Here is a 22,253-nt window from a genome sequence, read left to right on the forward strand (position 1 = left end):
ACAAAATACATGGTTCCCGAGAGATTTGTGATAAAGTTAGTGCAGACAAAATCGCGGGCGTCCGCTACTATGTAAGAAATTTAAGTTTATCAATATTCTGTTTATCTGTCATAGGTTAAGCAAACTACGAACTTAAGATAACAAATAATAAAATAAAATTTCGTACTTTTGCACTATAACACATAGCCAGCTTCACTCGAGTTACTACGTCGGACTTAGGTATTATTATTGTTAGGTACTGGGGTATTATTGTTATTAGGTACTTAGGTATTATTATTATTAGGTACTTATATATTATTATTATTAGGTACTAAGGTATTATTATTATTAGGTACTTAGGTATTATTATTATTAGGTACTTAGATATTATTATTATTAGGTACTTAGGTATTATTATTATTAGGTACTTAGATATTATTATTATTAGGTACTTAGATATTATTATTATTAGGTACTTAGGTATTATTATTTCCCAATTAGTTGGAGCCGAATAGGAATATTGGTTAAATTAAAGATATGGTTCTTAAAAAAATGTTTAATGGTCCCAATGCCAAGAGCTCAAACACACCATGGAGTCAAATGATGGTTGGCGGACGCACTGTCTCCCCTCACGATCAGTACCATATGTCAATGACCCTGACCGGAGCTGACCGCTTTAGAAAGAAAGAAAGAAAGAAATTAAGAAAGAAAATGTGTTTATTAATGTTTCTGTGCCTGTAGACCTGAGTATACTGTTTTAATTCCAACTTGATACCTCCACACATTCTCGAAATATGGGTCTTGAAAGACAGACAGACGGACAACAAAGCGATCTTATACGGGTTCCATTTTTCCTTTTGATGTACGGAACCCTAACAAATGTCCAGATGCACAAACAGACAACTTCAATCAAAAAATGTGAGATATACTTTCGCTTCCGAGCGATATAGAGATAAGGAGTATAAATATACTTGAAACTTCTAGATCTGTTATTACTAGGAATACCTATAGTCGTGATATTATCAAAATTCTAAGCGAATTTGCGAATTTTATACGTTTTGCTTGTCGAAGACTTCAATATGTTTGCTCCGTGTGTATTACTGTTGTTTATTTTGGGTTCCATTAATGCTGATGAAGGTAAGTTGAAGCAATACTCAATTATTTTTCGTTCTGTAAATACTGAACAAAGTAAAAATTTGAAAAACAAAGTAAAAAAGAAAGTGAAAATTTAAATTATATTGTATGGCTTAAATTATATATTTGTTTCCGAAATGCCATTTCCGTATCTTTCCTTCACGTGCTCTCTCTCTCTCCCTCTCCCTCCTCAAGATGGTGGATTAAACAAGGCTTATAAAAGTGCTCTCTGAAGTTTTTTAAAAACCATATAAATGTGAACCATTAACATTTATCTTGCAATACAAATCTATTCTACCAAAGGAAATCTACATCATAGTCCTTCAGAGCAGGATATACTCATATATTCAACCATTCAGGAAAACCTACGTCCGCCATTAAAAACCGAGATATCAACATAAGTCATTCACCTTGGGGAACCGCCTAGCGAAGAGTGTGCCCACAACTCTGCCTCTACCATATGTTCCACGACTGTTTTACCGACATCCCAAGAGCGGGCCAATAGGCATCAAATAAATAATTTTTTAGTAAATTGAGTTCCGGATCTGATCTCACTACACGCTACTATAAAATAAAACCGATTGTCTGTAAAGTCGATTTACTGACGATAGTTGAACGTGACAACGTTGTAAGAAATGGTTGCATTTTTAAAAAGAAAATGTTCGTTTTTCTAAAATACTGTTTAATAATCTTCATAGACCAGAATATACTTTATTTCTTGTAAAAAAAAGTTTGTAAATCAAATTGTATGATACAAATTCTGTTCTGACGCGTCACGACACAACACGTCAAACAAATATAAATCCGGCTTTACGCTTTAAGTTCCATGAAGTTATTAAAAAAAATTTGAAGGTTATGAAATTATCTAAAATAAAGACTTCTATTATCAAATTATGTGAGGCGGATCAAAAAGATCAGCGCTAAATGTCCTGATTCAAATGGTCACGTAGCATTGTGCTGAGCTGGGGCCATTTTCTGGGTTATGCTACACATCGCAGGGTATTGTCCTGGATGACTTCCTGTACTGGAGATATTGTGATATGTGACATAATTTCGAAATAAACGCATTTTTCTATATTTCTTTCAATTCAAACCCTCGTTTTAATTATTAACCGACTTCCAAAAAGGAGGAGGTTCTACGGTGGGCTGTATGTATGTTTTTTTTTTTAATAATAATTCTTTTATATTAATTTATTCTGAAACTCGACGTGATACAACGTCGGAGTACCTATACCGGACTAGTTTGAATTAGCCGTGTTTCATAATAAATTAATATGAAAATACTCACGACAGTTTAAATTCTAAAAAGTAATTCTTTTAATTGATTTCAGCACCATTACGTTGCGACTTCATAAATAATACACTCTGCGGTTGGTCGAATGACGAAAATGTTAGGCATGATTGGAAATTCAATGGTTATGGTAAGTCAATGCTTAGTCGGGATTTGACAAAAAAGCAATATAACTATTATGTTAGAACGTTTGTAAGGTGGTGAAAAACAGAATTTTGGGTTTCACGAAAACTGTACTGTATAATTTGCCAACCTATGTCATACTAATTACGTATTATAAATCAACCTCTTATTTAAAATCAAATGATAAAGGTCGTCTCATCGATAAGACTGTTCCCCCGCCCCCCCCCCTTTTCTCCGAAACTACTAAACCTAAAATTAAAAAAAAATACAGAAGTCAGCTTTCCACTTGAAGATTTCTGGAAAACCTCAGAAATATAAATTTTTTGAATTTATAGGTCACTTCGAATGGACATGATTTATGGAAAACGTAATTTTACGCGAACAAATTAACGAGTATCAGCTAGTTTTAACATAAACGTATTTACAGATTCTAAAGGGATGTACACCGCTTTACTACAACAGACATCACGCCTGATCTCTCCCATTTACGACCATGGCTTAGTGGAGAATGGCTGTTTCTCCTTGGAATACGGTTTTTATACGGGGTAAGTGGTATAAGTTAATTGAGTATAATTAACATCTGAGCCGTGATAGCCCAATGGATATGACCTCTGCCGATTCCGGAGGGTGTGGGTTCGAATCCGGTCCGGGGCATGCACCTCCAACTTTTCAGTTGTGGGCATTTTAAGAAATTAAATATCACGTGTCTCAATCGGTGAAGGAAAACATCGTGAGGAAACCTGCATACCAGAGAATTATCTTAATTCTCTGCGTGTGTGAGGTCTGCCAATCCGCATTGGGCCAGCGTGGTGGACTATTGGCCTAACCCCTCTAATTCTGAGAGGAGACTCGATCTCAGCAGTGAGTCGAATATGGGTTGACGACGAAGAATTAACATCTTACTAATTGTGACCCCCAATATGACCAATATTCCTGGACCCTTCCAATCAAAACCTACTTACTGTTTATAGCGATACAGTACTCAGAGTCTACCAAGTGCCGGTGTCACTTGGAGTGACCGGATTATTCACGACTACCGAAGAGCAAAAAAGGAAATATATTATACATGAATCAAAACATGTCATTGGGTTCGGTACGCACCATTTGTATCCCGTCGCAATGTTTCATCCAGGTTATGCCGAAAATTTCCAGGTACAAAAATAATTATTCATTATTTACCTCATTTACGAATTTTAACAAATAAACAGCGAACATTTATAGCCTCAATAGCTCAACGGTAAGAGCGGTCGGACTTATCACCGAGCGGTAATGGTTCGGTCCCCGCCCCGTTGGTCAATTGCCGTACCCCCTTCTAACACATGGGAATGAGAATATTGGTCATAATTAAAAAAGGGTATGGCAATTATTCGTTTCAAAAAAAAAAATAAAAAGAACAAATCGCTGTATGGCGTAGCCTGACGGATTCTTTTGATTATACCGTCAGTTATGTTTTTTAGGGTTCCGTAGTCCACAAGGAACCCTTATAATTTCGTAATGTCCGTCCGTCCGTCCGTCCGCGGTTCAGTTCAGAGAGTATTACTACTAGAAAGCTGTAAACTGACATTGAAAATGTGAACAAAGTCGTAAAATAAAATATTGAAAAATATTTTTTTATTGTACAACCCCAATATGTAAAGTGGGGATAATTGTTTTTTACCTGAATAAATGATTTTATTATTATTATTATTTTACTCGTTTATCTCATAGTGTGGCGCATTGTTGGATAGGTCTTTCTCCGAATGTACCGGAGCAATCCAATTATAATTTGTTACATACATCAATTTTAGTGACACTAATGCAGAGATGTACCGTGAATAGGGGGCACTTATGGGGGGTAAGATGGAAAGTTGAAAAAAAAACTCTTACAAACTTCATCGTGTGATACAACTAATGAAAGGTCTTGATATGAGGATTTAATATATATTTTTTTTTATTTAAAAAAATAGCTTTCAAGTTATTTAAACAAATAGACCACAACTGACCATGCCCCTTTTCTCCGAAACAACTATATCTAAAGTTTTGATATGAAGGTCACTTTTGGGAGACAAGACGGAAAAGACAAAAATAATTTTTCAAACTGAATCATGTGACACATCTTCACATCATCACATCTCTTTGCACTTGCAAAGAGGATTTCAAATATATTTTTTTAGTAATTTTGAAATAAATAGTTTCCAAATTATTAAAAAAAATACGAAAATTGACATAGGTCAATCTTTAACTCTGAAATTATTCAATCTAAAATAAAATAAAATTATTTACTTAAAAGTAGCTTAAAGTTTTTTTTTTTAAAAAAAAGCTTACAGGAGAACTCGTACAAAATCATGATCTTTAACTAATGTAGTAAATCATTCAATATTGTTTATACTAACTTGTATAATATTATTATAAAACCTATTCATAAAAACTAATGTTAAGTTTTGTTAAATACTACATAGGTATTTTAATAACATTTTTAGGCTTAGATAAATATTTAACGAAACAAATAAGCCTGAAAATTATACAATTATATAATTGTGGTCAGTTTTCAAAAATATGATAGATTAACATCAGAAACCTCTTCACGCGAGTTCAACTCGCACTTGTCCGATTTTTATACTCATGTCTAATTTGCATGATAGGAATTCAATAATAAAATCGGTCTTCCCACCACTCATTTAACATATAAGGCTACGCCCAAAGTACAAGACATCCATATCGTGCATTATATGTATTATAGAATAGAATTGCATCCATTATTATGATAAAAAATATATTGCTTTAACAATAAGTGATATGAGAGAAAAAAGAAAGAAAGTAAATACGGTTATTTTACAAAAGTGCCACGCACTACAATGCTAAAGTACCGATGCAGCGTGCAATGCCTCAACCACCTGAGCAAGGCAAGGCCAAAACTCATGTAGCAGAAGCATCAACCACCACATTGTCATGTTGTTTATGTTTGGAACAACCTTGAAAAAGGTAACACAGTCCATTTTGCTGCATGACCCAAGCAAATGCTGGTGCTTACGGCACTGATTTGCAGCTGATACCCTCATCCAGGATGAAATGAAATGAAACATTCGTATCATAATCGCCATATCAGCCGATGGACGTCCACTGCAGGACATAAGCCTTTTGTAGGGACTTCCAAACATCACGATACTGAGCCACCTGCATCCAGCGAATGCCTGCCTGCCACTCGCTTGTCGTAGTCAACATTCGTTTAAGTAAATATTTTATTTATCAGATCGTAATCGAAGTTTCAAGTGAAATGGGAGTCATCTCTATAGATAAAGTTGAAATCTTTCGGGGACGGGAGTGCACTGAAGCAGCCAACACAATCGATAACCCTCCACCTGGTAAGACTTTTTCTACACTGCCAATCTGTGATGGTCACATCCGTGTCATTTTATAAAAGATGAAAATTATTTAACCGCATAGGTTCCTATCACAGATAAATACAAACTATGGAGTGGATCATAGAGGCGAAAGCAGGTAACAAATCTGTCAATCGGCAATAAAAATACTTGTATACTTTCTTCAAGATAACAAAGAAATCATGTACTTTGTCGCCATACTCTAATTGTCTTCATAGAAATGATCACATCAACGCGAGCACGTGTTGTCACATGTGCCTGTAAGTACACCAGCAACCGCGCCCTTCACACCGGAACACTGCAATGACACTTCCTGTCAGTGCCGCCCTGTACACATCAACGCGAGCACGTGTTGTCTCATGTGCCTGTAAGTACACCAGCAACCGCGCCCTTCACACCGGAACACTGCAATGACACTTCCTGTCAGTGCCGCCCTGTACACATCAACGCGAGCACGTGTTGTCTCATGTGCCTGTAAGTACACCAGCAACCGCGCCCTTCACACCGGAACACTGCAATGACACTTCCTGTCAGTGCCGCCCTGTACACATCAACGCGAGCACGTGTTGTCTCATGTGCCTGTAAGTACACCAGCAACCGCGCCCTTCACACCGGAACACTGCAATGACACTTCCTGTCAGTGCCGCCCTGTACACATCAACGCGAGCACGTGTTGTCTCATGTGCCTGTAAGTACACCAGCAACCGCGCCCTTCACACCGGAACACTGCAATGACACTTCCTGTCAGTGCCGCCCTGTACACATCAACGCGAGCACGTGTTGTCTCATGTGCCTGTAAGTACACCAGCAACCGCGCCCTTCACACCGGAACACTGCAATGACACTTCCTGTCAGTGCCGCCCTGTACACATCAACGCGAGCACGTGTTGTCTCATGTGCCTGTAAGTACACCAGCAACCGCGCCCTTCACACCGGAACACTGCAATGACACTTCCTGTCAGTGCCGCCCTGTACACATCAACGCGAGCACGTGTTGTCTCATGTGCCTGTAAGTACACCAGCAACCGCGCCCTTCACACCGGAACACTGCAATGACACTTCCTGTCAGTGCCGCCCTGTACACATCAACGCGAGCACGTGTTGTCTCATGTGCCTGTAAGTACACCAGCAACCGCGCCCTTCACACCGGAACACTGCAAGCGATAGTACTTCACTGGATGAACCTTGTCACAAAAACATTTTAACAAAAAATATTTCTGACATAGACCTTATCACCATTTGCAGTAAAAACGAGAGAACTGAAGTTCAACACCTACGCGTTGGATTACTATCGCACTCCTAGCTCAAACATTTTGCTTAGTTTATAGCAAAATAATTTAAAATCCAAATATTAATTGTTATTTTTTCACTTCAATTTTCTTACAGATAAATAATGACGCAATTTTTTTCTGTTTACTTTCTAGGTTCTACTCAAATATATTACGTAAACCGAAACAAAGACCTGCAAACAACAACAACAGAACCGTCATCAACAACAACAGAACCGTCATCAACAACAACAACGTCACCGCCTACAACAACAACTCAGTCGGCAACAACAGCGGCCACAGTCCCGGTGACAACAGTCTCGCCCACAGCAGTACCGCCACCATCATCAGCTCCGCCGCCAATAACAATGGTCTTCCCAGCAATGGGACAACTTTATGGGCTAAACGGTAATTAAGTATGTCATCTTAGAACATTTTATATTTCTGTTTGCAGCTGAACTGATCTGCCCCTCTCCTTTAAGCAGACCTGCCCCTGTAGCCAAGTGGAACGTCGATTCTCTTTCTACGATCGCAAACGCTTCGAAAATTAGAAGAATGTATGGGATTGACGCGTTTGCGTTTGTTTGAATGGAATTGGCTGGCCCTGTAACCATCATCATCATCCTTTACCGTATCCCACTTTGGTACTGGCAGACACCGCACGGTTTCACCCGCGTGGTTCCTGTTCTCTTAGGCATATGGGGATAATATATAGCCTATAACCTTCCTCGATAAATGGGCTATCTAACACTGAAAAAATTTTTCAAATCGGACCAGTAGTTCCTTAGATTAGCGCGTTCAATCAAACAAACAAACTCTTCAGCTTTATAATATTGGTATAGATATAGATTAGTATAGATATTTTGCCATATTGGGCAAATATATCAATCTTTATTATTCTCTTCTACCATACGCTTTAGCTGACTCAGAAGTGATTATAAAAATAAGAAAACTAATATCGAACAAAGGTTACCTACCCTACTAATATTATAAACGCGTGGAATTTTGGTTTTCATAAATCCCTCGGGAAACATGGATTTTTCCGGGATAAAAAGTAGCCTTTGTGTTAATCCAGGCTATAATATATCTTAATACCAAATTTCAGCTAATTCGGTTCAGTAGTCGAGGCGTGAAACAGTAACAAACATTCATACCATCAAAATCATCAGTTTTCGCAAATCTCGGGAAACCATGGATTTTTTCGTGATAAAAAGTAGCCTATGTGTCAATCCAGAGTTAAATCTATTTCCATTCCAAATTTCAACCAAATCGCTTCAGTAGTTGCTGCGTTAAAGAGTAACAAACATCCATAAAAACTTTCGCGTTTATAATATTAAAAGGCTCTACTGAAACGTTATCTACGCGGGTGATTTTGTGCGAAAAGTCGCGGGACACAGCTGGTTAAGAGCTAAAAGTTACAATTTTTAGATAGAACAAGAGTAGAACTATTCTCATAGTAATAAGAGACGCCCGCGACTATGTCCGACTCAGACCAATTATTTATTTATTTTTATTTAATACACTTTATTTGTACACCACAAAAATAAAAGAAAACAAGCAAAACAGAAACACAAGAAAAAGTAGAATACAAAAGGCGGCCTTATCGCTTAGTAGCGATCTCTTCCAGGCAACCTTAGGCTTAGGAACTTATTAGGACAACTGTAGGTGGTGTGTACGTAATAATATTGTACATATACATACATACAAATAACTACACACTAATACATAAACCATAATACACAAATTATATAATAATTATAAATATCATAAAATAAACTAATATATAAATATATCATTATGTCGTATGATAAATATTCTAATAAAATAAAATATGTAACTAGTGACTAAGATAATATGTCTTAACGGATTTTTTAAACATATCAAGGGATTTGGATTTCCGAATGTCGACTGGGAGTGCATTCCATAGCTTAACAGCACGAACAACAAATGAACACTTATAAAATTTACTCCTATGGAAAGGCATACACAGAGTAAGAGCACGACATGTTCTTAGCTCTGATTGCACTCCCAGAAATGTGAATTTCTCCTTAAGATAAGGAGGATATTTTGGATTAAAGAGCACACAGTACAGAAGAGAAAGTACATGCAGATCCCGGCGACGGCGAATAGGAAGCCACTTGAGTTTCTGACGAAATTCAGATATATGGTCATATTTGCGAAGGCTAAATATAAACCGAATTGCAACATTTTGAAGTCGCTCAAGTTTATTAAGATAGTCCTCAGTCAAACTGGGATAGCTTGCGTCCGCATAATCGAGAACAGAGAGTAGGAGAGAATTTGCTAACATAACTTTGGTAGGAATTGGAAGAAGAGAACGTAGGCGTCGTAACGAACTCAACGTCGCAAACGTCCTCCTACTCAACTCCTTGATATGCATGCACCACGATAATTCCTTGTCCATAACAACTCCAAGGTTTTTAACCGAATCACAATACGGTATCATGACACCGTTGTAAATAATAGGTGGTACGTCGCCCCAAACAACTCTTGAGATTAGACTAGGACTGCCAATAATAATTGTTTTTGATTTAATAGGGTTAACCTTAAGCCCATACTGTTTGCTCCATACTGAAATTGCATTTAGATCTTTATTAATAGCAGACACAGCAGAGCCAAGGTTCTCAAGAGTTGACGAGCGATATATTTGCACATCATCTGCATACATATGGTAGAGAGAAGTGAAACATTGAGTGATAGAATTAATGAATATGGAAAAGAGTAAAGGAGATAACACGCCACCCTGAGGTACCCCGGCCGAAACATCACACCAAGATGAGAAAGAATCGTGAACGCAAATACGCTGTTTACGGCCATTAAGGTAACTCCGAAACCAGTCAACCACCGATGGAGATATGTTAAGAGAGCATAATAAACCCAACAAAATGTCATAGTCAACAGTGTTAAAAGCATTACTAAAATCTAGCAGAACTAAGACTGTGAGTTGTCTATTATCCATCGCCCAGCGGATATCATCAGTAACTTTTGCTAAAGCTGTGACCGTACTATGACCAGGGCGAAAACCGGATTGAAAGGGACTTAGAATGGAATGCTTGCTAAGAAAAAGACTCAACTGTCGGAAAACCAATTTTTCAAGGACTTTTGACAGAAAAGGCAAAATTGAAATAGGTCGAAAGTCTGAGAAGGAATTAGGGGTAATTTTTTTAGGTAATGGAATAATTTGAGCACTCTTCCATGCCTCAGGAAATTTACTGGAGTGGATGGAATAATTTAGGATATGGGTAAGAACTGGGATAACAATATCAATGATGGGAATGATCATATTACGGCTCACGTCATCAGAACCGACAGCATTTGAGACGATCGATAAAATGCTCTTCTTAACATCACATTCAGTGAAAGACTCAAAGAAAAAGGGTAAATGATTAGGAGTTGAAGCAGAAGAAAGAATGTTAAGTGTACGTTCTTTATCAATACTATCAATCGTATCGGAAGTAGCAAAATGTTTATTCAGATGTTCGATATCAATATTGATAGGATTATTAGGGGAAGATTTACCAACTCCAAGAGATTCTAGAAATTTCCAAGTTTTGGCAGAATTGCCATTTTCTACTGATTTAAAAATGTGGCGTCGTTGTGCATCTCTACATAATGTATTACAGCGATTCCGAGCCTTATGATATTTAAGACGATTCGCTTCAGTGTCAGTTGTTTTATATTTATATTTTGCAGAATTCTTTTTGTTCATATAAATTTTTATATCATCAGAAAGCCAAGGAGCAGGTAGGTGTTTCATTTTAATCGGCCTTACCGGAGCATGCACGTCATAGAGCTGAGTTATTAGGGTATTAAATAAGTCTACCTTGCAATCAACTGAATCTGCATCTGCAATAACAGACCAATCCAAATTCGTAGCATCATCACAAAGGCGATTTTTATCAATTCCAGCAAAGTTACGCTGCAGAAGTATTCTCGATTTTGCCTTAGGAGGACGTAATTTATAGGAAAGATAAATCAAATCATGATACGAAAATGCTTCAGCTGGACATTGACCATGCTTGAAGACGAAATCAGGAGAAGACACAATAATAAGGTCAAGAAGAGATGGAGTACAACCAGGAGAATAATGTGTAGCAGTAAGTGGCAGGACAGATAAACTACATGATTCAACTGCAGTCATTAACTTCTTACTGCGATAGTCATCTTTAATTAGGCATGTATTTAAATCCCCCAGAATTATGCTGTGACTATACAAGGGGACTACTTGTTCCAGTAAAGTTTCAAATGAGTAAAAGTAATTAGAAACAGATGGTGGACAATAGAACACGCCAAGAAGAATTTTTGTTTGCGATAGGACAACTTCTAGCAGCAGGTGCTCAGCCGCATCAGGTGAAGGAGGTTGTGGAGACGAATCAACAATAGAGAAAGAAATATAAGACCGCAAGTAGATCGCCACTCCACCACCACCCTTACCCACGCGGTCATTGCGTATAAGCCTAAAACCCGGCAACGAGTAGGACGTTGATGGTAAACAAGATTTAAGCCACGATTCTGAAACAAGAATGGCATGAATATTACGGGAATCAAAAGACGCAAGCATATCAGAATAATGAGCCGGGATACTTTGTGCATTAATGTGGATAACATTAAAGTTTTTCTGGCAATCCGAGAAGTGAGAATCAAGGGTTTCATCGAGTGGAAGGAAAGATGTACTGTGGAAACTATTATCACTAGACGACATAGACAAAAATATATCACTATCTAAACTGGTACATGACATAATTAAAAATATTAAACAAATACAAAAATATTTATATATAAAATAGTTATAATAATAATAAATAAATTATGATAAGTGTCTAAAAATGCTAAAAAAAATGCACCTATTTATCCTAAACCGCCAGCAGCCAAATAAAGATATACAGGAAATATATACATTTACACAGATTTACAAAAATAAAAAGAGAAACAAAGTATATTAAAGTACAAGAGAAAATATAGTATAGGACCTGCCTCGCTAGACACTACTTTTCTGTCAAAGTATATGATCAACGATCTAATGCGATTATAAAAACTGTCCCTATAGAATCGATCTTTAATAGTTGTAATCGTGTTCGTCGGTTAAAGAGCTCCGTAAAAATACCTTTTTGTGCAATTGAGTAGTGTAAAAAACGGGCAAAAACCGTACTTAAGTATAAAATATATACCAAATCTAAGCTCGTTTTCTTCAGAAAATGACAGACAATTTTGTTCGTGACTATGCGTGCGATACAGGTCCTTCTATAATTAGTCTGAGATTTCCGAGTATAATTCAGTTTCACCTTGTGTGTAAAAAATCGTGTGGGTACGACAATAGTCAAGCGTGTGATGATCGAACCCTGACCTCTTGATGCTGAGTGGGGCTCACATACCACGGAGTTACTGAGGGCTTAACAATGTTTTTTACTGTTACAGGTACTCAGCCAAAAGTTGTAGAATGGACGTATCGAGTATACTATTAATAAATAATTAATTTTGTGTTGTACTCTCCCATCGGCAGCTCCACCCAATCTCATCGGCAACTCCACCCTATCTCATCGGCAACTCCACCCAGACAGGAAATCAAAAACCTCAGTCCATTTTAATGTTTGAATTACCACTTTGACTATTTAGACTATGGACCTGTTTCGCACAAAATTCACCAACTAAAAAGTCTGTCGTTTTTTGAGGGGGACGAAGGTAAACTGACACATTGAAAATATTTAACACCATCAAATATATTTAATACTGTACTGTACTGTGTCCATACACTCCACACAACTATTTTGACTCGCAATAGGTACACATACGCACATCGCTTAGATTATCCACAGAATATATAATAGATAAAATATTCGATTACTTGATCGATTTTTTGCTGTTCCGTCAAAAGAATCTATTTATTTATTTATTTATTTTAATACTTTATTGCACACAAATAAGATACAAAAAAGAGAAGAAAAAAAAAAGAATAGATAAGTAAGATGCGCAAAGGCGGTTTTATCGCTAAAAGCGATCTCCTCCAGACAACCTTAAATAAAATATTTAAAGAAAGGAAAACGGATAGTGCAATATAACATACCTATAATAATTAAACTATTAAAAATAATATACTAAATTAAACTACATATACAATTACATACTAAATATACATAAATAAAAAAAAACATAATATGAGTACACCTAAATACATAATAAATATATAAATATACATAATTATACATAATAAATAAACATAACTACTTAAATAATAATTATTATAGTATAGTAGATAAGTAGTACTTTTTAACACGATCTTTGAAGATGCTTAGAGAAGCGAACTGCCTTATGTCACTCGGTAGCTCATTCCACAGGCTGACTGTTTTAACTGTAAATCTATTATTTTATTAACTGTGAATCTATTATTTTTAAAAATTGTTTTTATTACAAATTTCATAAAATTAAGGTAGACATACTGACAAATGAAACGTTACTCCATATTTTAAGTTCAAGTCCAAGTTTTTGGCCGTTTTTTTATGCCATTCAACTACACAAACCGGCATTTTTAGGGAGCTCTTTACACGACGAAAACGATTACAACAATGAAACATCGATTCTATAGCAACAGTTTTTATTATCGCGTTAGATAATTATTTTTTGATCTTTGCCAGAGGGGTAACGGTTAGCGAGGCAGGTCCAGTTATTAATGGTCGAAGCCAACTTCAGAGCTAGGCGTCCTCCTGATAGGAGAAGGATATGGACCGACTGGGACCGACGGCTCGACGTGCTCTATGAGGCACGGCGTCTAACACCGATGACTCGACGTGCTCTATGAGGCACGGAGTTTAACACCGACAGCTCGACGTGCTCTATGAGGCACGGAGTTTAACACCGACGGCTCGACGTGCTCTATGAGGCACGGGGTCTAACACCGACGGCTCGACGTGCTCTATGAGGCACGGAGTCTAACACCACCAACTTCCCAACTCCTGACCATTACTGGGAATTTCGTAGATAAAATGAAGAGTTTAATACATATATAATCTCAGCTTAGCTATAACTCAAACCCACCTCATTAAAATCAGTAGCCTAATACAGTTTAAGCTAACAACTGGGCCAAGGAGGTATATTAGTGTATTAATACCTATGTTTTATAATTTTTATAAATAAATGCATGCATAACTTTTTTTAATTTTTTTTTTCAACTAAACCCATGACGTCATCCCCAACTTTATCCTAAATTACCACTATTTTTATCTTAACCGAAAAAACTCATGTTTTCTGATGATTTCAGTAAGCCAAAGTAATAAAGTCTGTAGTTTTTTCCCACTGCTGAAAGCAAAAAAGTATAAGGTATTTTTTTTAAATACAAAAAAAAATATTTTTGAAATCCTTTTATGACCTTTTATATCACACAATGAAGTTAGTAAAAGATTTTTTTTCAACTTTCCATCTTACCCCCCATAAGTGCCCCCTATATTCAAATTTCACCTATTCGCAATAAATGTCTGTATTTGGGTCACACCAATTCATATGTGTACCAAATTTCAACTGGATTGGTTTGGTAGATTCGGAGAGAACAGACAGACATTAAAATGTGCGCGAGTGAGATTAAAAGGGTTCCGTTTTTGTACTACGTACCTACGTTCGGAACCCTAAGAATATTGATTCAGTTTTTGGCTGGTGGGAGGCTTCGGCCGTGGCTAGTTACCACCCGGCAAAGACGTACCGCCAAGCGATTTAGCGTTCCGGTACGATACCGTGTAGAAACCAAAAATTGGTGTGGATTTTCATCCTCCTCCTAACAAGTTAGCCCGCTTCCATCTTAGACTGCATCATCACTTACCATCAGGTGAGATTGTAGTCAAGGGCTAACTTGTAAAGAATAATAAAGAATAACTGAATAAATTATTTTTTGTTATCTGTCATAGGTTAAGTAAACTATGAACTTAAGATTACAAATGTTTCGTACTCTTGTACTATAACACAATGCCAGCTTCACTCGTGTTTATGCGTCGGACTCAGCTATTTCATCATCATCATCATCATCACATCAGCCGATGGACGTCCACTGCAGGACATAGGCCTTTTGTAGGGACTTCCAAACATCACGATACTGAGCCACCTGCATCCAGCGAATCCCTGCGACTCGCTTGATGTCGTCAGTCCACCTGGTGGGGGGTCGACCAACACTGCGCTTACTAGTGCGGGGTCGCCATTCCAGCACTTTGGGACCCCAACGTCCATCGGCTCTTCGAACTATGTGCCCCGCCCATTGCCACTTCAGCTTCACGACTCGTTGAGCTATGTTGGTGACTTTGGTTCTTCTGCGGATCTCCTCATTTCTGATTCGATCACGCAGAGATACTCCTAACATAGTCATTCCATCGCCCGCTGTGTGACTCTGAGCCTTCTTATGAGGCCCATAGTTAGCGACCAAGTCTCGGAACCATAGGTTATCACTGGCAACACGCACTGTTCGAAGACTTTTGTCTTCAGGCACTGAGGAATTTCGGATGAAAAGATGTCGCGAAGCTTCCCGAATGCAGTCCAGCCGAGTTGGATTCGACGGTTCACCTCTTTCTCGAAATTGGACCTACCTAACTGTATCAGCTATTTATTCAGCTCAGCTATTTATCTCATATTAATATATCTTTTTTTAATTTTTAACAATGTTAATATAAAAAAAAAATACAAAACACTATTAAAAATTAACAAAAAAATAAACCCTCCCGGTGAGGAACCTCCACGCGCCGTCTCAAGGATCTGCCTTCTGTATCCGACTCTTGATCCAACAGATAAATGAAAGCTTCTCAAGATGTTGGTCGAAGCATTTCGTTATAAGGCCATTGACTGAAACAACTATCGGAACAATGATCCAGTATAATGTTTTCTTAAAAAAACTTTTATTAAATAAATTAAATTTGCGTAAAAAAAAAAGATTTCTCGCAGTAACTTTAACATTAAAAAACTGTCTAGACGCACAAACAGACAACAGTTATTTTACAGTATAACTTTACTCCCGAGTGATAAAGAGATAAGGAGTATCAATATACAACTTCGAGTTCTGTTAGAATTATACCAATAGTCGTTAAAACAATCAAATAGTGTGATAATTTAAAATAATTAATATTTAATATTTAATTTGTTTGTCAAAGAGTTCAATATGTTTGCTCCGTGTTTATTACTGTTATATATTTTAGGCTCCATTACTGCTGACGAATGTGAGTTAAAGCAATTCTTATTTTTTTTTTTATATATGACAATAGGGAGACGAATATTATAGCAATCCACAGATTCACCGTGCAGGTGCCGGGTCCATCGCGTGGCAGAGAGAAAAGCTCCGAGCAAAGTCCAGGACTTGTGACCAATGGATGTAGGGTTAAGGAATTCCTTGACACTCGATTAACACTCCCCTTCTCCGCTCGTGTTGACGGACTTGAACTGACTTCTGACTTGCACTAGTAGGTAGAAGGAACCGATTTTCACGAGACTTGCACTAGTAGGTAGAGAAGGTCGTAGATCAAATGGCTAAAAATACATAAATACCGCGGCATTTATGAAATACAGAAATTTACGTGTACAAATTCGCGGGCGACCGCTAGTAAAATAATAATATTAGAAGGTTGTAATTTACAGATTCTCTAAGTCGTGAAACTAACCAAAATTTCCACGGTTGGACAAGATATCCTCGGAGGAAATGGGAAAACGGTAAGATTTTAATAAACTGTCAAGCATTCTGCTCTTTATTTGACAAAAAGTCAAATAATCCAAGTACAAATATCCCGAATATGCTCAAATCAAATTGTTTTTTTTTTCTGTTTTTGTTTTAGCCTTTACAAGTTAATTTGAATATATAATGTCACGAAGTTTTAGAATATAATGTACTAATGTTGTTTTCAGTGTGACCGTCAAAAGTACATACAAAAAAAATCGTTAAACAAAAAAAGTAATTAGCCCCGTTTTTTGGAAAATCGGAGGCAGAGGTGATATTCACTGGGCTATCGCTCGTTAGTTGTCCAACAATGAGTAATCAAAATAACTAAGTCAAGACAACATCTAATCTTTCAAATTATTTCCAGGATTAGATGGATCTCTAGTGGTGTTCTTAACATACGACTGGGCGATTCTGTTGTCTCCACCCTACGATAATGTTTTGACTGAATCGGGCTGTTTCTCCAGCAGTTTAAATATCAAAAGCTATGAATCGTGAGTGGACTGCTTACACATTTATTTGGTAATTTAGAAAGAATACAATGAGGAACTTATTAAGGTTACTTATCCTAAAAACTATACAAATAATGCCCACGTGGAATGGTGGCAAGAATACTGGCTGCATTTCCGCGCTGGATAGCCAGGCCGATCCTTTACGCAAAAAATGAGCCAGTCAAGGCAACTAGCAAAATTGTATATCATTATATACCAGCATCAATCTACTATGTTAACACTAGATATGAAATGCGTAACTACTAATGTAGTCACTCGACATAGGTTCTACGAACTTATGGCGTTTAGTCTTATTTGTTAGTTTTAACATGCTTGGAAATTTGAGCATTATATTGACAACCTACATCGAGATAAATCGAACTTTGTGTACTGGTCGTGCAGCGGCCAAATAAATTACTATGTAAAAACATATTTGTCGTGAAATTTAAAAATGGAACGATCTTCTATTCCACAACATGGCGACCAAAGAGATAACTTATCAAAGGTTAAATTTCGAACTGGCTTGCAAATAAAAATCTGTTTAGTGAAATACTTTGGCGCGTAAAAAACTATTGTTATTAGTTGTTCGTCAACTTCGTCATTGGTTTTAAATACAATTTTAAGAATTGTACATTCAATAATTGTATAATAAAATTTCTGAATTGTACTACTCAGTTTAATTTCCGCGCATTATTTGAGATAAGTACTATACAAACCTTGGCCGTAACTAGGCATTGATGGACTTACGTATGTATGCCTCAGTTTCGCCTCGGCCCACATTCACACGTACGACCATCAATGCCTCTTTTGCCGGCCGCTGCAGTAATGTACTATATATTATGTACTGTATATTAATTCCTTAATAATAAGGAATTCCTTTTATTTTCCAGGGCGATAGTTTGAGCCCTCTATGGTTTTGTCTGGAACGCTTCTTTGGCCGCCTGAATAAAGTCCTAAAAAGTCTGTAATCAGGCGGTAACAAGGTGCGTGCCTTCAATAGCTGGGTCATGCCCCTACTCATATACACTTTTGGCATTCTAAAGTGGACTCAAACCGAACTGGATTCTTTGGAAAACTGCTGACGTCATACCGGATGCATCACCCCCGTTCATCTGTATTGAGGTTGTATTTGCCGCGCAAGTGTGGAAGACGTGGCTTCTTAAAAACGCCAAGAACCTCCATAATCGTGAGGTGTGCAATCTCAGAGATCATTTTCTCAAGATGAATGTGAGTATGTATCAGGATGTCGTTGCAGTGGATAAGGGACTTACCCCGCTATCCCCAGGCAAAGAGAACTGGCGCAAGCCAATAGTAATTAGTAACTCAGATCGTGTGGCAATATGGAAGAGCAAGGAGTTGCATGGACGATTCTACAAGGCCCTTACTGGGCCGGATGTAGATCAAATAACATTTGTATCTTGGTTGCAATTCGGTACCTCTTTGGGGAAACCGAGGGTTTTGTCTGTGCAATTATGGACGAAGTTATAAAGACGAGAAACTACCGGAAACACATTATGAAAGATGGCACTCTAGACATCTGTCGAGCGTGTCATCGTCCTGGGGAGTCCCTCAGGCATATTGTGTCCGGGTGTTCTCACCTTGCTAACGGCGAATACTTGCACAGACATAATCAAGTAGCCAAGATAATCCACCAACAGCTTGCTCTTCAATATGGCCTTATCGATTTTGAGATGCCTTACGACCCAGCGTCAGTTCTTGAAAATAGCAGTGCATTGCTCAACTGGGACCGAACGATTATCACTGACAGGTATATTGTAGCCAATAGACCTGATATAGTGCTAGTCGATCGGTCAGTGCGTCGTGCAATAGTTGTTGATATTACTGTTCCACATGACGATAATCTGGTTAAAGCCGAAAAGGAAAAAGTATCAAAATACTTGGGCCTTGCTCACGAGATTACCGCCATGTGGAATGTTGAGTCAACTATTATTGTTCCGATAGTTGTTTCAGTCAATGGTCTTATAGCGAAAAGCTTCGACCAACACCTTAAGAAGCTTTCGCTTAACTGTTGGATCAAGAGTCGGATACAAAAGGTAGTGATCCTTGAGACGGCGCGTATTGTGAGAAGGTCTCCCTGAAGGTCACTCTGGAGCCCTGACCACCGGTTGCTTGGGCACTCAAATGTCCCGCAGCGGGAGGGTTGATTTTATTTTTATAAAATTTTTGACATTGTTAAAAATTTAAAAAAAAGAACTAATAAATAAATGAGAGAAAAAAAAGGATGTCTTTTAAAACTAGTTAACACTCCTCTGCTCGTGTTGCTCTCACTGCCCAGCCAAGAACTCTTACTAGATCAGCTTTGGACAGAACTTGCTGCAGTTCTAGCGAGGCCAAGGTCTCTAAGCATGTTATAGAGAGTTTTTGCTGGTATCACTCTCGCACTCCATACTTAGGTTTAACGTTTAACGACTGAAATATGTCGAAGTTGTCGGTTTTGTACTTTAGAAATTCTACATGAAGGAAGTCGCGGGCCTCCTCTGCCGCATCTTGGTATGAATTGTTGAGTTGAGTTTGATGAATCAACAATCAATCAATTATCAATCAATCAATTTATTTATATGCAGATACATGCAATAAATATACGAGAGAGACGATGTCTAATGAAATTTAGTTTGATTGTAGATTTACACTTCGGATCTACCAAATACCAGTAAATGTGACATATCAACAATTGCTTCAGAACAAGGAGAGAATGAAAGACTACATACTTTTTCAGAAAAGTGGGTTATTGTATATTGACACACACATTGACCCTGTGATAAAACTTAAGGAATTCGATCATGACTTTCAGGTAAAAATGCACTTTTTTTAATTTACGAACACTTCATCAAAATTTCAGACGTCTAAAAATAAGTATTGGTAAGATTGATCACTTTGAAGTCTAAAAAATTAAATTCATATGAAATTCATCCTAACACTATATGCGAAAGTAAGTCTGTCTGTATGTCTGTTACCTTTGCACGGCTAAACGGCTAAACCGATCAAGATGAATTTTGATATAACAGTAAAAAGTAGAAGGCTTTAAAGTAAAACATAGGGTACTTTTTGATCCTAAAATAAGAATAAAAGGGGGTGAAATAGGGGTTGAAAGTTAATATGTAAAGTCCGTCATTTTTAGAGTTACAGTTTGTTCATAAATCATAAAAAATAAGAAATATAATGTCATTCAAGAGTTTTTGAAATTCTTTAAAAGTGGTGAAATAGGGGTTGAAAGTTTACATTGATTTCCACGCGGAGGAAGTCGCGGGCGTCCGCTAGTAACATGAGTCGAGGGTTAAGTTGTCAAAGAAAAGAAAAAAAAACGGCCAGAATCTTATTATAATTTTAGCTGAAGCTTCCAAAGTCGATTTAAAATAAGAAAACCAATGTAGAACAAAGGTTATGATTCACAATACCTAGAACTACTAGAACCTAGAATGGCAGAGACCTTGATTGCAGTCACGCACTTGTGATCGTTGTGTGTAGGGTTAAAGGCGCCTTTGACTGTTAACAAACACTCCCATTTTCCACTCAAGTCACTCTCCCCGCCTGTCCCAAGTAACCCATAAAGAACAACACAAGAAAAATGGACGGCTCGAACGCCACGAGTATACTGAAGTACCGCTGCATACCGACCGTACGACGGGCGCCTTATATCGCAAGTCTTTCCCGCCGCGGGGTAGTGGACCCCTCTCTAACTCCCTACCATTTACGGAAACAAGTCGCACTACCCAGCGTCGGCACGAGCCAACACGAGATCGAGCGACGTTTTATTTAAACTGTATTAGGTAGACTATATAGATAATAAATTAAATAGAATAACATAGAGGCTGCTCATCGGGAGGCACTATTTGCCAGAGTGCAGTCGTGTTTTTTTTTTAGTTATATCTTAATTTTAAGTTAATTTAGTTTTAATTATTATTATGAAATCCATCCCAGACTACTATTTTCTACAATACTTTATAATAAACTATATAATATTTTTGTTTTACTTAGATCATCATAGAAGTGACATCTGTCAGTGATTTAGTACGTCTGGCAGTAGAGAACGTCGCTATACTACAAGGCAGCGACTGCACTGCAGCTCACATGTCCGCCAACTATCCAAGTCCAGGTTAGTGGAAGGTCACTTTCAGCTATTGTAACATGACGAAAGTATCACAGCTTCTCAATGAAACAGAGCCAATCTATACTTATAATAAAACTGGTCGAATTCTATACATTAATTCGCAATTTGAGATTTTACTTATACCATTTGTAACAAACGTTAGCGTGGCATAAAGTAAGCCAGCGCCATCTAGAATCCATACTTATAATACGAATTCTCTTAATTTTGTACATTATGTATATTGCAGATATTTTGAAAATTTTCGTTAGGGGCCATTATATAATCGATACTGAAGCTAAAAATATTTTTTTTCGATTTTTGTCTGTCTGATTTTTGTCGGGCATCCCGCTGAAACTACTGAATGAATTCAAATTAAACTTGGCACGGTTTAAGACCATAACATGAAGAAGGTTATAAGATACTTTTTATTGCGAAAATAAAATGAAAAGGGGGTGAAATAGGGGTTGAAAGTTTGTATGGAAAGTCCTAAATTTTTAGAGTTATAGTTTTAAAAATATGTTCATAAATCATAAAAAAATACGAAATCGAATGGAATTAAAAAAAATAAAATTCAACCCCTAAAGTGGTGAAATAGGCCTTGAAAGTTTACATTGATTTCCAGGCGGACGAAGGCGCGGGCGTCCGCTAGTAAACAAAAGAGTGTGGTAACACTATGCAGTATATATGACATACATGGTTCCTGTTTAGGGTTTAGTACCCGAAGGGTGCGTTAACCCTAAACTAAGACCGTCCGTCTGTCAGTACATTTTACCCGACTACGATGAAGCCAAAAGAAAGGGTAGTGATTT

The 22,253-nt window shown here is 37.4% G+C and overlaps 1 protein-coding gene across 1 annotated transcript in view; it reads left to right on the top strand.

The window, feature by feature from the left end:
* Positions 1-986: 986 nt before the first annotated feature.
* Positions 987-22,253, top strand: part of LOC112049599 (uncharacterized) — a 38,671-nt gene continuing 17,404 nt past the window's right edge. Inside the window, exons 1-10 of the mRNA XM_052889433.1 lie at positions 987-1,116; positions 2,445-2,534; positions 2,955-3,072; positions 3,499-3,679; positions 5,757-5,868; positions 7,311-7,562; positions 16,770-16,841; positions 17,213-17,339; positions 19,980-20,148; positions 21,333-21,450. Of these exons, the coding sequence (XP_052745393.1) occupies positions 1,059-1,116; positions 2,445-2,534; positions 2,955-3,072; positions 3,499-3,679; positions 5,757-5,868; positions 7,311-7,562; positions 16,770-16,841; positions 17,213-17,339; positions 19,980-20,148; positions 21,333-21,450 (1,297 nt within the window). The 5' untranslated portion in view covers positions 987-1,058. The remainder of the gene's footprint in view (positions 1,117-2,444; positions 2,535-2,954; positions 3,073-3,498; positions 3,680-5,756; positions 5,869-7,310; positions 7,563-16,769; positions 16,842-17,212; positions 17,340-19,979; positions 20,149-21,332; positions 21,451-22,253) is intronic.

This window comes from Bicyclus anynana, chromosome 25, assembly GCF_947172395.1.
Source record: "Bicyclus anynana chromosome 25, ilBicAnyn1.1, whole genome shotgun sequence".
Lineage (NCBI taxonomy): Eukaryota > Metazoa > Arthropoda > Insecta > Lepidoptera > Nymphalidae > Bicyclus > Bicyclus anynana.